Source organism: Nothobranchius furzeri, chromosome 10 (assembly GCF_043380555.1).
Source record: "Nothobranchius furzeri strain GRZ-AD chromosome 10, NfurGRZ-RIMD1, whole genome shotgun sequence".
Taxonomy (NCBI): Eukaryota; Metazoa; Chordata; class Actinopteri; order Cyprinodontiformes; family Nothobranchiidae; genus Nothobranchius; species Nothobranchius furzeri.
The window spans coordinates 48,244,566-48,263,527 of NC_091750.1; the positions used below are offsets into that span (position 1 = coordinate 48,244,566).

At 42.8% G+C, this 18,962-nt stretch overlaps 2 protein-coding genes across 2 annotated transcripts; one reads left to right on the forward strand and one right to left on the reverse strand.

Annotated features, from left to right (window-relative positions):
* The first annotated feature begins 296 nt into the window (after positions 1–296).
* Positions 297–5,178, forward strand: LOC107386517 (ribonucleoside-diphosphate reductase large subunit). The gene is made up of 19 exons (XM_015960954.3): positions 297–497; positions 1,092–1,180; positions 1,266–1,443; positions 1,524–1,624; positions 1,701–1,760; positions 1,850–1,889; positions 1,995–2,157; positions 2,230–2,371; positions 2,475–2,558; positions 2,650–2,811; positions 2,891–2,970; positions 3,056–3,257; positions 3,349–3,498; positions 3,593–3,814; positions 3,891–3,967; positions 4,048–4,183; positions 4,264–4,359; positions 4,448–4,636; positions 4,709–5,178. Exons 1-19 carry the CDS (start codon positions 479–481, stop codon positions 4,895–4,897), a joined length of 2,379 nt encoding a protein of 792 aa, XP_015816440.1. The 5' UTR covers positions 297–478; the 3' UTR covers positions 4,898–5,178.
* A 482-nt stretch (positions 5,179–5,660) lies between these two features.
* LOC107386803 (short transient receptor potential channel 2) lies at positions 5,661–17,274 on the reverse strand. Its single transcript, XM_015961429.3, has 13 exons — positions 17,003–17,274; positions 16,105–16,797; positions 15,825–16,025; positions 15,583–15,747; positions 15,345–15,519; positions 15,061–15,261; positions 11,700–11,862; positions 11,531–11,623; positions 11,070–11,262; positions 10,867–10,994; positions 8,959–9,028; positions 8,752–8,869; positions 5,661–6,975 (listed from the first exon to the last, which is right to left on the reverse strand). The coding sequence occupies exons 1-13, from the start codon at positions 17,015–17,017 to the stop codon at positions 6,131–6,133; spliced, it is 3,060 nt and encodes a 1,019-aa protein (XP_015816915.1). The 5' UTR covers positions 17,018–17,274; the 3' UTR covers positions 5,661–6,130.
* Between the last annotated feature and the right edge of the window lie 1,688 nt (positions 17,275–18,962).

Genomic DNA, 18,962 nt, shown 5'->3' on the forward strand with positions numbered 1-18,962 from the left:
TAAGAATCTCTGGATGGTGTTACTGTGTCAATTATTCAACCTGAACCCATGGAGGATTACCCAACATAATTATTGCTCTTGGGATGCGAGATGTAAACATATTTTTATTTTGAATAAATGTCGGTGCATTCGTGTCGTCCTCAAAAAGCTCCTACAAAGCAGACCAGCTGCTATTTCAAAAAATGTAAAATTCGCGCCAGATTTTACCCTGAAACGTAATTTGAAGTCACGAGGGGATTTACGCTAATCTGATTGGTTCTCAGTATCCCTCAAAGTCCTCTCTGATTGGCTGAGCAGCTGACACAACACAGGCTCTAATGATTTAGTTCGTTGGCGCTCTTGTTTGAGATCCTGTGCAGTAGTACTTAGTTTTCTCTTTGTAATAACATTTGTGTTACAGCAGACTTGTTTTCTAGTCTCTTGTCGTGAGGACATCGTTTCACCTCCTGTTTGAGAAGTACAGCTGACTATTATCAACATGCATGTGATAAAGCGAGGTACTGTAACTCGATTTATTGTTTATGTTGTCTGTTAGATTGATATGTTGTTCTACGAAATTAATCAAACTCGATTCAACCCCTTAAATGTATTTACACTATTAGTTGAAAAATTATCCTCTGATTAATTCATGTAAACATTTCCCGTTCAGAAGCAGAACAAAGAGTTGAAGAGCCTTTCTCTGCTTTATTCTTAATGCAGTCAGCTGTTATTTTTATTAGAAGTTTCTTAGGCGGCTTAATTGTAAATAATAGTTTTTGAGAATTTCCTGATAATTTTTCCGTGTTCGGTGTCTAAAAATGCATTAAGGTTATTTAGCATTGATTGTAAAAAATACATTTTGTCTGTTTTTTATTTTATTGGCACGCATCTGCAGTGTAATTAGATGTTTTTTTTTCTTTTGTTAGACTCAGTAACTGGTTTAACAGGTGCTAACTGGTTTTACAGTCACCAGTTAGTGAATGAATCCAATCAACCATGTGCTCTGGTATTGTGGGCAGCCTGTTAGTCAACAAGTTAGAGATATGGTCAGAAATGACAAAAAAATAAAATAAAATAAAAACCTGCTTTTCGTTGCTTGTTTTATTTCTTAGATGGGCGCCATGAGGCAGTTAGTTTTGATAAAATCACATTTCGCATCCAGAAGCTCTGCTATGGACTCAACAATGACTTTGTGGACCCTGTAAGTTCTAACCACCAAAAGAGGATAAACCCCCAAACATGAAGTCACTGATCCATGACTACTCCCTCTTCCTGTGTTCGACCAGGCCGAGATTACCATGAAGGTGATCCAGGGTCTGTACAGCGGCGTCACCACCGTGGAACTGGACACCTTGGCTGCAGAGACGGCCGCCACCCTCACCACTAAACATCCTGACTATGCAATCCTGGCAGCACGTATTGCCGTGTCCAACCTGCACAAAGAAACCAAGAAAGTATTCAGTGGTAAGCCCTTGTAATGCCCTCCGTGACAATTCCCTTTCCTCTGACTCAACACTTTATTAGAATAAACTGTCTGTCACCAGATGTGATGGAGGATCTGTACAACTATGTCAATCCCTTAAATAAACGCCACTCACCAATGATCTCCAAGGACACGCTCGACGTTATCCTTGAAAACAAATCTGTAAGTTATGCTTGATTCTACCAGCTTTTCAGCATTTTTCCTCCTGAGTTTTAACGTTTTTTCTCTTTACCTGCAGCGCCTCAACTCTTGCATCATTTATGACAGAGACTTTACCTACAACTTCTTTGGATTCAAAGTAACATTTCGTTTCCTTTTTGCAGCCATCATTTCACACAGACACAAGAGTTGGCCATCTAATTTGCTTTTTGTTTTTTGTTCTAATAGACCCTCGAGAGGGCGTATTTGCTGAAAATTAATGGCAAAGGTGAGTTTATTATGATAATTGAGAAGCATTGCTACGGCTGCAGACCGCCACTTTTAACTCTTTCATGTTTTTACATTTCTGAGAGTAAAATAATATTTTTTGTAGTTGCTGAGAGGCCCCAGCACATGCTGATGAGAGTGTCAGTGGGGATTCATAAGGGAGACGTCGATGCGGCTATTGAGACGTACAATTTGCTGTCAGAGAAGTGGTTCACCCACGCGTCCCCCACCCTGTTCAACGCGGGCAGCAACAGGCCTCAGCTGTCCAGGTAAAACAACACAAATATCCATCTTTTCTTATTCCCCTCAAACCTAATCCTTGTTTCCGTTTGAATCTTCAGTTGTTTCTTGCTGTCCATGAAGGACGACAGCATAGACGGTATTTACGACACTCTGAGGCAATGTGCACTCATCTCCAAATCAGCAGGAGGCATCGGGATCGCGGTCAGCTGCATCAGGGGTACAGGGAGTTATATAGCTGGGGTGAGCATAAATTCACCACGTTGAGGCTAAAAGTCCAGCTAATAAAGAGGATTTTGTTGTTGTTGTTATTTTTGAGCTTTTAAAAACATTCCTGCTTTTTCAGACTAATGGCACTTCTAATGGGCTGGTTCCTATGCTGCGAGTGTACAACAACACAGCGCGTTATGTCGACCAAGGCGGCAACAAAGTGAGTTATGTCTGAATGTACTCATGAAAAGGTGTAATAAGGTAGGAAATGTCCTACGGCATCATGAATGGTGTGTGAATCCTTGGTTTAGAGACCCGGGGCGTTTGCTGTGTACCTGGAGCCGTGGCATTCAGACGTGTTTGACTTTTTGGAACTGAAGAAGAACACGGGCAAAGAGGAGCAGCGGGCCAGAGATCTGTTCTTCGCACTGTGGATCCCAGACCTCTTTATGAAACGAGTGGAAAGCAATCAGGTGATAATTGGACAAAATCTCGTGTCCTTGCAGTCCCCAAACTTGGCGTAGAGACGCTCATTGCTTTGGCGTTCTGCAGGACTGGTCTCTGATGTGTCCAAACGAATGTCCGGGGTTAGACGAATGCTGGGGTGAGGAGTTCGAGGAGCTCTACACTCGGTAAGATCACGCTTTCTTTTGTTAAATTCAAGAGCTCAATCGTCCATGCCTTTTGGAAGTTTTCACTCTGATTATTGGTCTTAAGTTATGAGAAGGAGGGCAGGACCAAGCGTGTGGTGAAGGCTCAGCAGCTGTGGTACGCTATCATCGAGTCGCAGACAGAAACCGGAACGCCGTACATGCTCTACAAGGACGCCTGCAACAGGAAGAGCAACCAGCAGAACCTGGGCACCATTAAATCCAGCAATCTGTGCACTGAGATAGTAGAGTACACAAACAAGGATGAGGTAAAGCAAGCAGGGGATATTCTGCCATCTACATTATTATTCTGCTCTGATGGCGGATGCTTTGATTGTCTTTGTTCTTTCTTTGACCCAGATTGCGGTGTGTAACCTGGCATCCATTGCCCTCAACATGTACGTCACCTCAGAGAAGACCTATGACTTCAAAAAACTTGCATCTGTCACCAAAGTTATTGTCAAGAACCTAAATAAGATCATTGACATCAACTACTACCCAGTACCTGAGGTATGGTCCCTTCTTGGTGCTGATTCTCAGTCTTCCTGCTACCTTTTTTTTTTATAAATAAATTTAAAAATGACTTGTTCGTGTTGCTTTACAGGCTGAGAGGTCGAACATGCGTCACAGGCCAGTAGGAATTGGTGTGCAGGGCCTGGCCGATGCCTTCATCCTCATGCGCTACCCTTTTGAAAGTCCAGAGGCCCAGTTACTCAACATCCAGATCTTTGAGACCATCTACTACGCTGCCCTGGAGGCCAGCTGTGAGCTGGCTGCAGAATTTGGTGCTTATGAAACCTACCCTGGCTCTCCGGTCAGCAAGGGGGTGAGCTCTTCTCAAATCCATCCTGGGATTAGGACGTGGAGATTTTTGTCCTGAGCAAGGGTTTTTGTTTTTCCAGATCCTTCAGTTTGACATGTGGGATAAAACCCCGACGGACCTTTGGGACTGGAAGCTACTGAAGGAGAAGATTGCCAAGTAAGTCCTTCCAAGTATTCTCTTTATACATTTGTGGATTCGTGTCGTGTGTCCCTTATTTACCTCCTGTGTCTCCTCAGGCACGGAGTGAGGAACAGTCTGCTCATGGCGCCGATGCCCACAGCCTCCACCGCTCAGATTCTGGGCAACAATGAGTCCATCGAGGCGTACACCAGCAACATCTACACTCGCAGGGTTCTCTCCGGGGAGTTTCAGGTCAGCAGTTGGTGTTTTCTGTGCCTAAAGTTATATGATAAAGAAGAAGGTTGTGATTTTACTTTCCACTTGTCATGTAGATAGTAAATCCTCACCTGCTGAAGGACCTCACAGATCAAGGGCTGTGGAACGAGGACATGAAGAATCAGCTGATTGCTCAGAACGGCTCCATCCAGGTGAATTCCGGCAGTGGAAACTTGTTAAAACATTCAGCGTCACTTGTTTTTTTGAGGATTAATGAACATGACAGATCTTCTCCTTCAGGATATCAAAGAAATCCCTGATGACCTGAAGCAGCTGTATAAAACCGTCTGGGAAATCTCTCAGAAAACCGTCCTGAAGATGGCAGCAGACCGCGGCGCCTACATAGACCAGAGCCAGTCTCTGAACATTCACATCGCTGAGCCAAACTACGGCAAACTCACCAGTATGCACTTCTACGGCTGGAGGCTGGTGGGTCAGGACTCCAGGAGGAGATACAGGAACACAGCATCAGAGTTTTAAAGTCTGCTTCTTTCCCTGCAGGGACTGAAAACTGGGATGTACTACCTGAGAACGAAGCCTGCTGCCAACCCGATCCAGTTCACGCTGAACAAGGAGAAGTTAAAGGAGATGCAGTTGGCCAAGAGCGAGGAGGAGAACCGAGAGCGCAACACGGCAGCAATGGTCTGCTCCTTAGCTAACAAAGATGAATGCCTGGCATGTGGATCTTAAAGTCTACCACCTCGCAGAATCACTCCAGATCAGATTTTAGGGAAATATTTGGTGCTTATTTTGCAAATGACATGTTTGTATTTTTGTGTGTTTCACGCTGTTGGACTCGCAGGCCTCTGCAGTCTTTTATTTAACAGGTTTTTCACCATGATTGTTTATACTCTGTATAGAATTAGCAAGGTTTTAATCAATGCCGTTTTTTAACTTGATTTTTTTCATGAATTTTGTGTTTAAAAAGGAAAAAAATTCAACTTCTCAACAAAAAACCTCATTATTCTAAAGATGACTTGTATCTGTGTGTTTCTGTTGTTATCAGTAAGAAGAGCTTTCAGCAGCTTGCTGCCATCAGTACATGTTTATTTGGAAAAGAACAGGAAGGAACTCGCTTTTCCCCATCTCACTTAGGTTGTTTTAACATCTGCTCTACAACACGTCAAACACAAATAGAAAGAATTTCTGTGATCGCCTTAATTTCCTAGGATTTAGCTGCATGGATTCAAATAGGAAGTAGAAACAATGTGTTGAGCAACACTAAAGTAAAATGGGGCAATATTCCAGGGTGTTTTTCCAGAGTGTGATGTTCCCTGGGACGGATGCTGCTGCAAGTGAGGAGGTAATGACTGTGTGCTTGGGCTCAGTGCCTCGGCGGGGCAGAATGTGTTAAAACAAGCCGCGACCTACGCTGTCACTCTGGCAGCTCGTCGGTATTTCCAGTCGTAGTGATCTCAAATTAGCACAAAACAAACTAAACACATCTGGTATTTAAATATCATCTAGCTGAAGCTTGAATTCAATTAGAAAACTCCTGATTTAGTCCAGATGAGAGAAGTCGCACACTCATCGTTCCTTCGCCGGTAACTCCATATTCACCTGTACCTGCATGAGGAGGATTATGAATTTTGTTTCAACAGGACGATGGCCCCACGCGCATCACGTCTGGTTTCTGATTGGACGAAGGAGGCAAACGTTCCCAAATCCCTGATCTAAACACAACTGGAGATTTGTGGACCAAGATTGAAAAGTTGAGTTTGTTCAAGAAAAGCAGCCAATTTAAATAACTCACTGTAAAGAGATAAAATCTGCAGACAGATCTATACTAGAAGCTTGGAGACATGATCATTTTAAATATTTTATTTCATACATTCATGTAATTGCATTGTATAAACTATGTGTGAGTAGCTATGTTATCTTGAGGAGTATGCTTGTCAGAAGGCTGATCCCCTAAACTGGTAGTTATGGTTTTACTGGCGCACCGTCGATGGATCCTTCTCCCTCCTGTGACCCAAAGCCCGTGTCGTGTGAGCTGCTGCTTCCTGTTGGAGATGGAATCACTTTCTTTTTTCCAGTCGCTCCATCTCTCCCTCTCAAATGAGACTTTTCTACGTCGGATCTTCTCTCCTCCATCCATCCTGTCTCCACCTCTTTGTCTTTCAGCTCCATGTCTTTGAATCTGATTGTTTTCTTCATGATTTTTTGCTCACAGTTGATTTCAGCACTTTCTGTGCGTTCAGCTTTTGTCTCATGCGTTTCTTCCCCTGAGTTAATCTCTTCATCTCTAACATCTACATCCACCTGTGTAGCCTCCTCTGTCTCCTTTTCTTCTACATCATTGAAGCTTGTCCCATCTAGGACCTCTTCTGTCAAAGTGTTATCACAGTTTTCACTTGTGTCTTCCTTCTCTTGTTTCTCAGTTTCCGTCTCATCTCCCAGCTCAGAAGTAGCTCGCCCTTCCTCCATTTTGGCTACCTCGCAGTCTGTCACCTGCTTCGTCTCCTCTTCTCCACCTTCACCCACCTGACTTGGTGGTGTATTTGTCTCTTGCTGTGCGTCGAACTCCTCACCTATCCTTCCCATTCCATGGTGCACTGACACTTTAAGTGATGTGTTTTTCTGATCATGCTGGCTGTGAAAACCTCTAAAGTTGTTCTTGGCACCGGTGATGTATTTCCCCAACACAGAGGAGCCGTCTTTGATCAAAGCATCGTTTGTAACGTGTCCATCCGCCATCTGGACCACTTTCATTTCAGCATTCATCCTTGAGACGGCTTTGTTCAGCTCGGTGATCCGATTCCCAATATCTAAAGAGAATATAATCACACAAATGTCCTCGTGTTCAATACAGAAACAACTCAGAGAAACAAATGGTCAGAGAACAGCTGTTCTATATCTATCATGTATGGAGATTTGGGGGAAAAGGCTGGTTTGTTATGAATAACATTCCCAGCAGTTAAACTCATTCATCAGCCAGAGCAAACAAGAATCTAGTTTTTAATAATGATGCCTACTAATCGCTGTAGAATATGTGTTGTAAACACACCCAAGTGCTGACTTGTTGAAGCATTTTCTGACACAAATATAGATAAATTTCTATTTAATTCCTGGTTCAGAAGTTTTCTCTGCTCCACTTTCTTTCCTCATATCAGCAGCACCGGAGCCTCTAATGTTCCCCTCTCTCTGTTAAATCCTAAATTTAACCTCCACTTCCTCACTTCTTTTCTCCTTGACCCGTTAAATGTTTCTGACTTGTTTTATCTCGGATCCATGAGCAGCTGTTTTGCTCGTCTGCCTCTAAGTGATCAAACTCAACAGTGACAATGATTTCTGACATAAAAATCAAATTGTATTATTTTCTTTTGTACAATTTGATGAAGAAAAGGTTCTCTATTATTTGTTACTGTGAAAAACAACAAAATTGCATTCCGCTACTATAATTTATAATATTATAAAACTGATCCCATTCTATGCACTGATTCAGGATCAGCTAGGGTCACTAAATGAGTTTTAAAGTCATAAATTGGAATTTAAAGTCAACAACAATCAGCATTATTTTCATCATTTACTGCAATTAAGGTTATATCCATCCATCCATTCTCTTCCACATATTCGGAGTCGGGTCACGGGGGCAACAGCCTAGTCGAGAAGCCCAGACTTCCTCTCCCCAGCCATTTGGGTGAAATCCCAAGGCTTTCCCTGGCCAGGTGGGAGACTTATAGTCCCTCCAGCGTGTCTTGGGTCTCCCTTTAGGTCTCCTCCCAGTTGCATGTGCCCAGAAAACCTCACCAGGGAAGTATCCAGGAGGCATCCAGATACCCAAGCCACCTCAACTGGCTCCTCCCAATTAAGGCTATTTTATCACGTAAATTATGATATATATGAACAATATTAGAAAAAGGGTATAAAATGCCAAAATTTTTGTGAATTATTTGGTGTGGTTCATTATTTTTTTCTTGTTTGATTCCATTTCATGCTTCAGCAAAACTTATAAGGACTAAAAAGAGCTCTACCACATGATCAAATAGAACTGTAAATGGTTAAAGAGCAGGTCACACCCTACCAGAGTCTTACTCCACTTCATGTTTGACAAATGCAACAAATGCTGTTGCCTGGCAGAACGAGAGGGCAGTGCCGCTAACAAATACACACACACAGGCTCACAAAAACATTGACATCATAATGTACCAGCTAATGTTATAGTTGACCTCTTAGCCAATAGCGATGGCAAATTTAAATTCAAATGCAGTGCTGAGTTTTTACCTGAAGAGGGCACAACCCTGACAGTTTTAGGCAGAATATTTAAATTTGAACTAAGATGCACTGCCAAATTATTAAATACACGCATCTACAGATTGATTAGACACTCATTTATATAGTTTATTAGCAACAAAACTTGATTTGGGGGTGATTTGCTCTTTAAAATAACTTAGCCCTGGCTTTCAAAAACTCTCCAACTGTTAGAATTACATCTAAAATAAAAAAGTCTGCTGTCTTTATCAACAATTTTAATATTTATTGATGAAATTGACACAGTTTTTAATGTGAGTGAAACATTTGAAGTTTTTTATCTATAATATTACCTTTTCTCTTGGTCTCCTCAAACTCCCTGCGAGCTGACTCGATGTAGCGCTGAATCAGAGCTCTAATCACCTGCTGGCGGTAAGGTACCTGGCTGTCCTCCAACCCTTCATCACCAGGCTATTTTTAAAAATTATATAACATATATGAAGTATTTTGAAGCAGCAATGAAAATAAGCACTGCAGAAGTTGTACAAATCTAGACGTACCACAGAAGCTAGAGGAGGATACTTTTGCTCTGATTTAGAACAGCAGCAGCAGATTCGTCTGAAGATCCCCCTTAAATGGATTTAAAATAAAAACAGATAGTAAAGAAGTCCTTCAATCATATTTTAATTTGCATTTGCAGCGACTCTAGTAGGAATTAATGTCTTTTCAGTCGTACTCTGGGGGAAAAAAGCTCTGGTGTGCTTGTTTCGGCACAAAGAATTCAGCCAAGGAGAATATGTAGCTTTAGAAGAGAGGATTTGGAGTCTTTCCTGATATTTGGACATCTTGCCTTGGATTGGCTAAAAGCAACGCGACTCTACTACTGACTTGCAACACTGATGTTTTATCTCCACAATTAACACAAGCCTGAAGGAGTTCTGCCGTGTGGTGGAGTTGCTAAGGCTAACAGTTAGCTTCTAACAATGGCGAAACGGGAGTCGAGGGCGTAGCTAAACGGCGGCCATCTTACCTCAGACAGCAGACCCCTCCGCTCTCAGTGGCAGGGGCAGCATCCCAACTAGGGAGCTCCAGACCGTCCTCTCCCCAGCCACCTCCACCAGTTCCTCCAGCAGGACCCCATGGCGTTCCCGGACCAGATTGGAGATGTAACCTCTCCAACGTGTCCTGGGTCGACCCGGGGGCCTCCTGCCAGCAGGACATGCCCAAAACACCTCCCCGGGGAGGCGTCCAAGAGGCATCCTGACCAGATGCCCAAACCACCTCAACTGACTCCTTTCGATCCGGAGGAGCAGCAGTTCTACTCCGAGTCCCTTCCAAAAGTCCGAGCTCCTCACCCTATCTCTAAGGCTGAGCCTGGCCACCCTACGGAGGAGACTCATTTCGGCCGCTTGTATTCGCGATCTCATTCTTTCGGTCATTACCCAAAGCTCATGATCATAGGTGAGGATTGGGACGTAGATTGACCGGTAAATCGAGAGCCTGGCTTTCTGGCTCAGCTCCCTCTTCACCACGACAGATCGGCTCAGCGTCCGCATCACTGCAGACGCTGAACCTGTCCATCTCCCGATCCCTCACTCATGAACAAGATCCCGAGATACTTAAACTCCTCCACTTGAGGTAGGACCTCTCTCCCGACCCAGAGTTGGCAAGCTACCCTTTCCCGGTCGAGAACCATGGTCTCAGATTTGGAGGTGCTGATCCTCATCCCAGCCGCTTCACACTCGCTACTGCTACCTCCTTCTATACATTGTTTATCTGGTTTTGTGAATGTTGAAAATCTCCTTCACAAGGTCAATCCATAATCAATCTATCTTATTAATTACTGTAATCCATCTTATTTATTAACCTAATCTATCTTTTGATTATTTCATAACTTTTTCAGAAAGCATTTCCAAAGAGCTTATAATTAATAAATGAAAGTCAATAAATAAGAAAACAAAACTTAAGAAATAGTGAAAATACAAAACAAATGTCTGAGGTAAGATGGCCGCCACATTCCTACATCGCATCCCATTGACGAACAGCGGGGACGAGGCATCTAGTGTTTATATGCATATCTATGGCTTCCACTAGCTTAGAAGTTCTCTGCTGTTTTCTGGACACTAAACCAACAACAGCGTTCCCTGTTGTGAGTCAAGATGGGTGAGTTCTTGAATATTAAGTCACAGATTGACGTAGATCTGTCAGGATTTTCAGGTCCTCGAGTTTCACTGTCTATTTTCTATCAGAAGCTAATGCAGGAGATAGTTGTAGGAGACTATTTTTATGTTCAGCCTGCATGAAAACCTCAGAGCGACCAAAATTTAAAAGCTTATAAAAAGAAATAATTTATCTTAAATCTTAAAAATTATGAGTAAAAATGGTGTCTCAGTGAAGGGCCTCTTTAAAGAAAAACGAAAGCAACGTTTTCATAACATTTACAAGCACTGTTGAATTTTGACGCTCACCTTAAAATGTAAAATGCAGCTTTTGGTGAAGGGATGACGTTGAAAGGCACAGGCATGGTGAGGCCCTCTCTGAAGTAACTGAGATACAGCTTCGACCGGGCAAACTTCCACTCCACATCTGCGTCGTCCTGAAACGAAACCAGGATATCAGACAGTCTGGCCGAGCTTCATCCTTTACAGCAGCTGCGCGGAGAATCGCTTGCCTCAATTTTCTGAAAGGAGTTGGTGATCATAGCGATGAGCATGTTGAGGAGAACGATCACGATGACCAGAGTGAAGATGCCATACAGAACCCGTCCTACAAACTCGGCCAGAACAAACTGAGGCATGTCCACATAGTCCGGGTTGGCCATCCCAAACATGGTCCAGAATAAGAAACGGAAGGTCTCATTAAACCTGCAGCACAGAGGAGGTGTTTAATCTGAGTTTGCACAGTTTATGCTTTTACAATCATCTTTGAAAAACTGAATAGAAATCTCTAAAAACCTAAACTAAAAGTCTCATTGGAAGCAAATCTTTATTCTGTTTATAAATGTTTCACCTGCAATCCAGCCATTGCTTTGGCTTTAAGGCATCGGAAGCAGAAAAACCAGCATCCTGGTAATGAGCTCACCACTTCACAACAGCAACAGAATCAGTGTCTGATCAGTAGAGTTATTCTAACCTGCCAAGCTGTGGAGAGGCGACATAAGGAACATAAATGTTGTTGATGCCACAGAGGAATGCTGTCCCGATGATCATCAGAATGAACATAAATCTGTAAGAGAAAAACGAAAAATTCTCACTCTGCTGTCCTGAATTCCCCTAAGTAGTGATCAGCAACATTTAATTACCTCATCATGTCATCAATCATCTTCCCTATGGAGATCTGGAGCGTTCCCAGAGACTCATGTGCTGGCAGGATGTAGGCGAGCCGCGTGAAGCTCAGCAAGCTGGTTACAGCAAACAGCATCTCGGAAATCAGCTGTGGGTCCTCCTGGTGCCACTGGTCGCGCACTTTCACATAAAAGCAAGATTAGCCGAACACGTTGACACACATGGTGATGTAAGAGTATTTACCCCCTCGCTGATTTGTTGTTTAGTTACAATTACGTTTTCCAGATCAGCAATAAATATCAACATAAGATATTGTTGATAAGACAACCTGAGTCTTGAAAGCTTTTATTGATTAAAGGTGTACTAGACTGTTGAGTATTAATAACTGGAAACAATGCTCTGAGCCTCTGTAAAGCATATGAAACCTTTATGGGGCCCCAAGCTGTCCCAACAATCCTGATAGGAGGCCAAAATCATCACCAAAATTAGCCCTGTAGTAAAAGACCTGTTAACCCCGCCAACTTGGCCAGGACAGGAATGAAATGGGGGGACTAAGTTAGCATCCATCGGTTGCGAAACAGTGATGACCTGCTGAACAAGGTCATTTGCGCAGGTGAGGTTAGCAGTGTCTCTGAAGATCCGCTGAATGAGGGAGATATTGTCCAGCAAAGGGACTGCATACCCAGTTTCTGAGCTTATCCAGAAGCTGGTGATGGTCAGTGGTGTCAAAGACTGCAGTCAGGTTCAGCAGAGTCATCACTGAACAGTCCCCTGCATCACTGTCAGTAAGAAGATCCTTAGAGAACCCAAGAAGAATTGTTTCAGTGGAATAAGCTCTACAAGACCTGACTGGAAACTATCATAGATGTTATGTTCATCTAGCCACAACCTTTTTTCCCAAGACCTTGAAGATGAATGGTGGTTTAGAAATGGGTCTGAAGCTGCTATGGAGAGAAGGGTCAAGACTTGGGAAGCGGGTGGATTACAGCGTTGCACTGAAAATGGACAAGTTTTCTTCCACAAGCGCTCAACACATAATACCCTGCTGTTAGAGAAGGCAAGAACAGAAGAAGCTACATTTTAAGCACTGCAGGCATCACTTGGTTAAAGTTGGCTGTTTTGCTGCTGTAACTGATGGAACTCTGAGTTCTGCTCTCTATCAGAAAATCCCGAAGGAGAACAACTGACCTTTGACCTTAAAGGGGACCTAGAATGCAGGTAATCAGTAATCTAAAACTGATCTTTGAGCCTCTATTAAGCATATACATTTTTTTTGGAACTTAAAATGTCCCAGGAACTAAGACATGCATAATAAGGCTCATTATAAAAAGACCTGTTTACCCCGCCCACTCCACCAGTGTGTGTGTGTGTGTTTGTTTATGAGCGTGTGTGACAGAGTGTATAAGTGTGTGTGCTGGGAGGTTCGAAGAGAGACAAGTGAAAGCAGAAACTAAACTACAGTCAGGGTTTCTCAGTAAGTACTCAAGCCTGCCACACACAAGAGCAAACTGCTGAGCTAACTATGTGAACTGCCAGCTGAGGTGAAATATTCTGGTGGCCAATCAACACGCGTTCTCCGCTCACATGATTTCAAAATGGTAGCAAACTATTTAATAGTTTGATGTAATAATCTTAATTCTTAACCAACAAGTAAATCATTTTATGTTGCTTTAATAAAATTCTGACATTTTTAACTTGTAGTAAAAAATTACACGAGGCATGTTTTGAATCTACAGTTGCAATCAAACACTCATCCTTTAGGAGGCGCTGTCTCAAAAAAAACAATGCAAGCCTGAATCAGCAGTCGGCCTGAATCTGTGGTCTCCAGTCTGCAGCAACATACTACTGGCCATAAGCTAACTGATACTAAAATAACCCACAAAGTCAGTGTTGGGAAAGTTCGTTTAAAAAATGAACTAGTTCAAAGTTCAATCAGTCCATTCATTTTAAAACAAACTAGTTCGTTCCTTAGTTCATAATTTAAAAAATTTTGAACTAAGTTCACTGTTCCAAAAATGAATTAGTTCATAGTATATATGAACTAATATATATATATATATATATATATATATATATATATATATATAAATTACTTATGAAATAATTTTCCAATAGTTGGCACCCGTTCAGTCCACACTCATACCCAGCTGCAGTTTATACCCTACAGTAACTAAACTAACCTTGACCCTCAATAACATGAGGAAAACATTATATGAACAGTTTTTTTAATGGGAAATAATTAAACACTCTTAGGAAGCAGGCTGAGGTAGCAAACTCAAAGTGCAATATTAAAAGTGCAAAAATTAAAAAATGTATAATCTTTCAGTTAAGTCCCTTTTCAATTTTTCTGAATGAACTTTGACTCCTGCACACAGCATAGACGTAGAAGAGTAGATGCCGCACCAACCGCTACTGCATTTGCGGGTTCTACTTTTTATAAACTTTTAGGATGTTTTAGCTAGGCTTTAGCTCTGGAAAAGCTCCGTGGAGATCTGGAGCTAGAACGGCAAAACGGTTCATAAACCCGTTCACGCAAGCCAGGACGAACGCACTCACTTTTACGGTCGTCAGGCAAAATACGAACAAGTTCAGTTCACGTTCACGAAAAAAAAACAAATGAATTCTCGAACAGTGAGGACCTGCTGAACAAGGTCATTTGGTTCAATGAACGCGTTCGGGCACAACACTGCACAAAGTGAAAAAGATTCATACTGTTGGACAAAATATATTACTTACAAGTCCAGTAGCAATAAAGCCAGGTCACCATCAGTCTTTGTAGCTTCAGCTCCATCAAACTAGTGTCGGCCGCACCGATGGCCACTCTGCTTTTAGCTCTTTGATTTTACCTTCAAAAACATTACTCTCCTACCTACTTCCAGGCTCCACCATGGTTTTTTCTTCTTCTTGTGCTTATTGTTGACTATTGGCCAACTGAAAAAGCAAACCACTAGGATAACAGCTAACAGCTATAAAGCAGGTAAAGAGCGCTCCCCATGGAGCACCTACCCACTCCATAAACTGTTAAGTGCAGTATCTGTCCAGTAGAGGGCTGCACAGTGGTGTCAAATATAAAACTGGTCAAGTTTCTAACTCAGCAATCACTGAGACCAATGTTAAAGCTCTAGCTTAAAGTTTAAAAAACTGTTTAATGTTACTTTATGTGGCTGAATTTAACCAACTCTGTACAAAAGAGAGGAATAAAATTAACTTAACGCCAGTTGTTGCCACCAAGAGTGTTACCGTGAGTTAAGTTCCGGGGTCAGTCATGTTCCCCATGTTGTTTGGATAACTTTTTCCCTTAATAAATGAAGAAACCTGTAATGTGGCGGTTTATTGACAGCTCCATCATTTAGGTTAATTTCTAATAAGTTTTCTGACCTGTCTGAGTGAAGTAGGCACAATCCTCACTGCTACTCTCATCAGGACAGAGGAAGAAACCCTTGAAGATGATGAGCACACGCAGCGTAAAGGATGCCAAGTACATGCTAAGAACCATCACATCCAGGCAGTTCCACCAGTCTCGAAAATAGCTCCGCAGCCCATCGATCCACACTTCCTTACACTCATACCAGAAGAACCCTGCAGGAGAAAATCCACATGATGGGATGGATTAGTGTGTTTGAGCTGTTTTACAGAGAAAAAAACAAAAAGAGCGAACCTACCAACCACCCACACCATGTGGAAGGAGTTGTGCAAGATGTTTTGCTCCCGAGACGCAAACGTGTCCCGATACATCTCCATAGTTATGGACTCTCCGAGCAAAGTGATGAGAAACCACATGTAGGATGCAGAATGGAGGATAAACTTGATCACAGGAATCTTGAGCAACTTTCCTGCCTGGAGAGAAAAAGAAGACATTTGATTTATTTTCTCGCCTCAATTTTAATCGTTTTATTTGACCTTTGATTTTGGCGCAATCCAGTAGATGAGGCAAAGGAAGGGCATGGTTAGGAAGATCCCGACAGAGACTAAGAGCTTCCAGGTCGTCCTGCTGCCTCTCCATCCTGCCAGGTTTCCACACCAAATAGATGAAAGGACCTGCTGGCAGATTGGGTGTGCCACAAACTACCAAAAGGAGGAGAAAAATAATTGTCACAGTTCACATCTTCTGTTTGCCGGAATTAGCATGTTGACCAGGCTACCTGCTTCTGGTTGTAGTTAACGGCAAGTCTCAGACGTGACAGGTTGGGGATTCCCTCCTCAAAGGCCTGCTCCTCCGAGGCATCCTGCTGATCATCTCCACAGCTGTTCAGGATGGTGGTCACCTCGCTCTGGTTGCGACACATTCCCAGCAGCTCCACAGCAAACTCCTGACAGATTTCCTCTAGGCTCAGATACTGAGGCTGCAAAAGAAGGCACCCACAGCTGAGCTGTGACACAACACAAGACACCCAACATGAACAATAATGGATCCCATCACACCTTGAACTCTGGCTCTTTCTGGGACAGCTTGCGGAGCTCCCTGCTGAGACTGAAAGCACTCAGCATGGCATCCTCAGAGGTGATGGACAGGTACGCCCGGCTGGCAATGCCACGGTAGGTGTTGATACGAGACAAGGAGAACTTAAGCAAGTCGTACTGGCGGCCATTGCGACACTCCAGACAGGCACAGGAGATCTTGTGTGGCCACGGGATGACGTGGCCTTTCTGAGTCAGCATAGTGACTATTTCATACAGATCCTTCTGGCATGCTAATGTCAACGGGGTCACCCCAGGGGCGAACTGAGAGTTGTCAATAGAGCGGTCAAAGATGGCCTGAGAGAATGATCGGACGTCCATCTTGTTGCCTTTTTCCTGATCTAAACGATCCAACAGACGCTTCACCACCTTCGGCTGGTTGGTGTCCACAGCAACCAGGAGGGCCTCGTGAATCTGCCTGAAGTCAAACTTGACCCCCTGCAGGAGGGCATCCATTCCATCTTCACTGCCCAAGCGGATGGAGAGGTTGAGAGCCTCCCTCCACTGCCGATCCTCAGACTCATCCAGCTGGCGGACGATGCCATCGCCCGTCTTCAGCAGTCCACAGAGAAGCTCGATTTTCCCTTCCTGGATGGCGGTGAGCAGCTCCGGGCGGAAGCGCATCTTCTTGTTCATTATCTCGCGCCATTGCTCTGGCTGAGAAGAAACAAACGAAATCCTAACCTTAATCCCAGGTAACTAATTTGTTTTTCAAAAATCTTCAATGTGGTGAAATCAAAGTTAAAAAAAATATGTGAAATATTAAAACATTTCCTATTAGATATAGACAAGTCATGAACAAAACTAGAAGATGAAGCATATTCAGATTTGAGAAATTCATAAAACTCCTAACTCAGCTTACCGTGAGGTTTTCCATTCCTGATTTCAGCTGTCAGGAACGAGGTGAAAGGTACCAAAAGAAAAGAACTGAGCGCAATCATGTGCTACCGCCTGACTGGATGGATGGATTCATCAGCATCCATGAGGTCAATAACACTCCGTTGCCTCCAGGGACCTGGGCCAATTAAAATGTAACCTGTTCAAAGTGTTCATGCTTGGATGAAAGGAAAACAAACAGTTTCTGCATTCAAACAGGAATGATCTCAGGTCTCCTCGTTGGTAACAAAGCCTCAGCACAATTAAAGCAGCCGTCTTTGTTTCTTCCCCCCCCCCCCCCCGAGGGGCAGCAGGGAGTTCACAGCAGTGTGGAAAAAACAAGCAGCTGTGAGGAAAGATGCTCTAATTAATTTCACTTCTACTTCTTTCTCCTAATTCATGTCCACTTATTAAAACAACACATTTTATGTATTTAGTTGAGTTATTTTTTTGCAGATGTGACCCTTGAATATTCTCTAGAGAAGAAAACAATTACATGTTTTTAATTTTCATAATTACTATAAACGTGTGTGATAGAAACTGAGATTTGAGGATTAAGAATGGTATTTGAGCTTTTGTGTTCTTGAGAGAATCTTTAAAACAAAACAAATGTTTTACCATCATCCACTTAGGAACAAACCCTGTTCAGTCCAGTTATGTGTTAATAGCTAGCCCACCAAAATTTAGCTCAGTATCTGGAAAACTGACGTTTTTAGTGCTCTTGGTTTGTTCGGATTTTGTCCGTTCTGATCAAAATCAAATAATGATTATTCGTCTACATTTTAATCCTTTGTATGCCAGCTTGATTATATAACGCAGATTTTTTTTATGAAAAAAGCAGACAAAAGAGGAAATATTTTACATGAAACATATTTTGTTGACTGAAACATATATTTTTAAATCAGTCTTGGATATGTCAAAAACGTGTCATTTCTTTATTAGTGGCCCAGACAAGAACCTCTGAATGGCAAAGTGGCTCTGATTGGTACTTTTAGAAAAAGTAAGCCAGAGCTTCCATCAAATTACCTGACACTCACTGGTCACTTTATTGGGCACACCTGTCTAACTGCTCGTTAATGCTAATTACTCATCAACCAATCACATGGTGACAACTCAATGCACTTACGCTTGTTGACTTGGTCAAGACCATCATCTACAGTTCAAACTGAGTTTCAGAATGGTGAAGAAAGATGATTTGAGTGACCTTGAACGTGGCATTGATTCAACAAGGTGCTGAAAGTGTTCTTTAGAAATGTTGGCCCATATTGGTAGGATAGCATCTTGCAGTTGATGGAGATTTGTGGGATGTACATCCAGGGCACGAAGCTCCCATTCCACCACATCCCAAAGATGCTCTATTGGGTTGAGAACTGGTGACTGTGGGGACCGTTGTAGTACAGTCAACTCATTGTCATGTTCAAGAAACCATTTGAAATGATTGGAGCTTTATGACATGGTGCATTATCCTGCTGGAAGTAGCCATCAGAGGATGGGTACATGGTGGTCATGAAGGGATGGACATGGTCAGAAACAATGCTCAGGTAGCCCGTAGCATTTAAACCATGCCCAGTTGGCACTAAGGGGCCTAAAGTGTGCCAAGAAAACATCCCCCACATCATGACACCACTACCACCAGCCTGCACAGCGGTAACAAGGCATGATGGATCCATGTTCTCATTCTGTTTACGCAAAATTCTGACTCGACCATTTTAATGTCTCAACAGAAATCCAGACTCATCAGACCAGACAACATTTTTCCAGTCTTCAACTGTCCAATTTTGGTGAACTTGTGCAAATTGTAGCCTCTTTTTCCTATTTGTAGTGGAGATGAGTGGTACCCGGCGGGGTCTTCTGCTGTTGTAGCCCAACCGCCTCAAGGTTGTGTGTGTTGTGGCTTCACAAATGCTTTGCTGCATTCCTCGGTTGTAACAAGTGCTTATTTCAGT

Excerpts from the sequence above, each read along its gene's own strand:
- LOC107386517 (XM_015960954.3), top strand. Across the intron at positions 3,258-3,348 it reads AGTACACAAACAAGGATGAG|ATTGCGGTGTGTAACCTGGC; the intron begins GTAAAGCAAGCA and ends TCTTTGACCCAG. Across the intron at positions 3,815-3,890 it reads GCTCTCCGGTCAGCAAGGGG|ATCCTTCAGTTTGACATGTG; the intron begins GTGAGCTCTTCT and ends TTGTTTTTCCAG.
- LOC107386803 (XM_015961429.3), bottom strand. Across the intron at positions 15,748-15,824 it reads TTAACTACAACCAGAAGCAG|TTTGTGGCACACCCAATCTG; the intron begins GTAGCCTGGTCA and ends TCCTTTTGGTAG. Across the intron at positions 11,863-15,060 it reads TGCCTACTTCACTCAGACAG|TGCGCGACCAGTGGCACCAG; the intron begins GTCAGAAAACTT and ends TTTATGTGAAAG.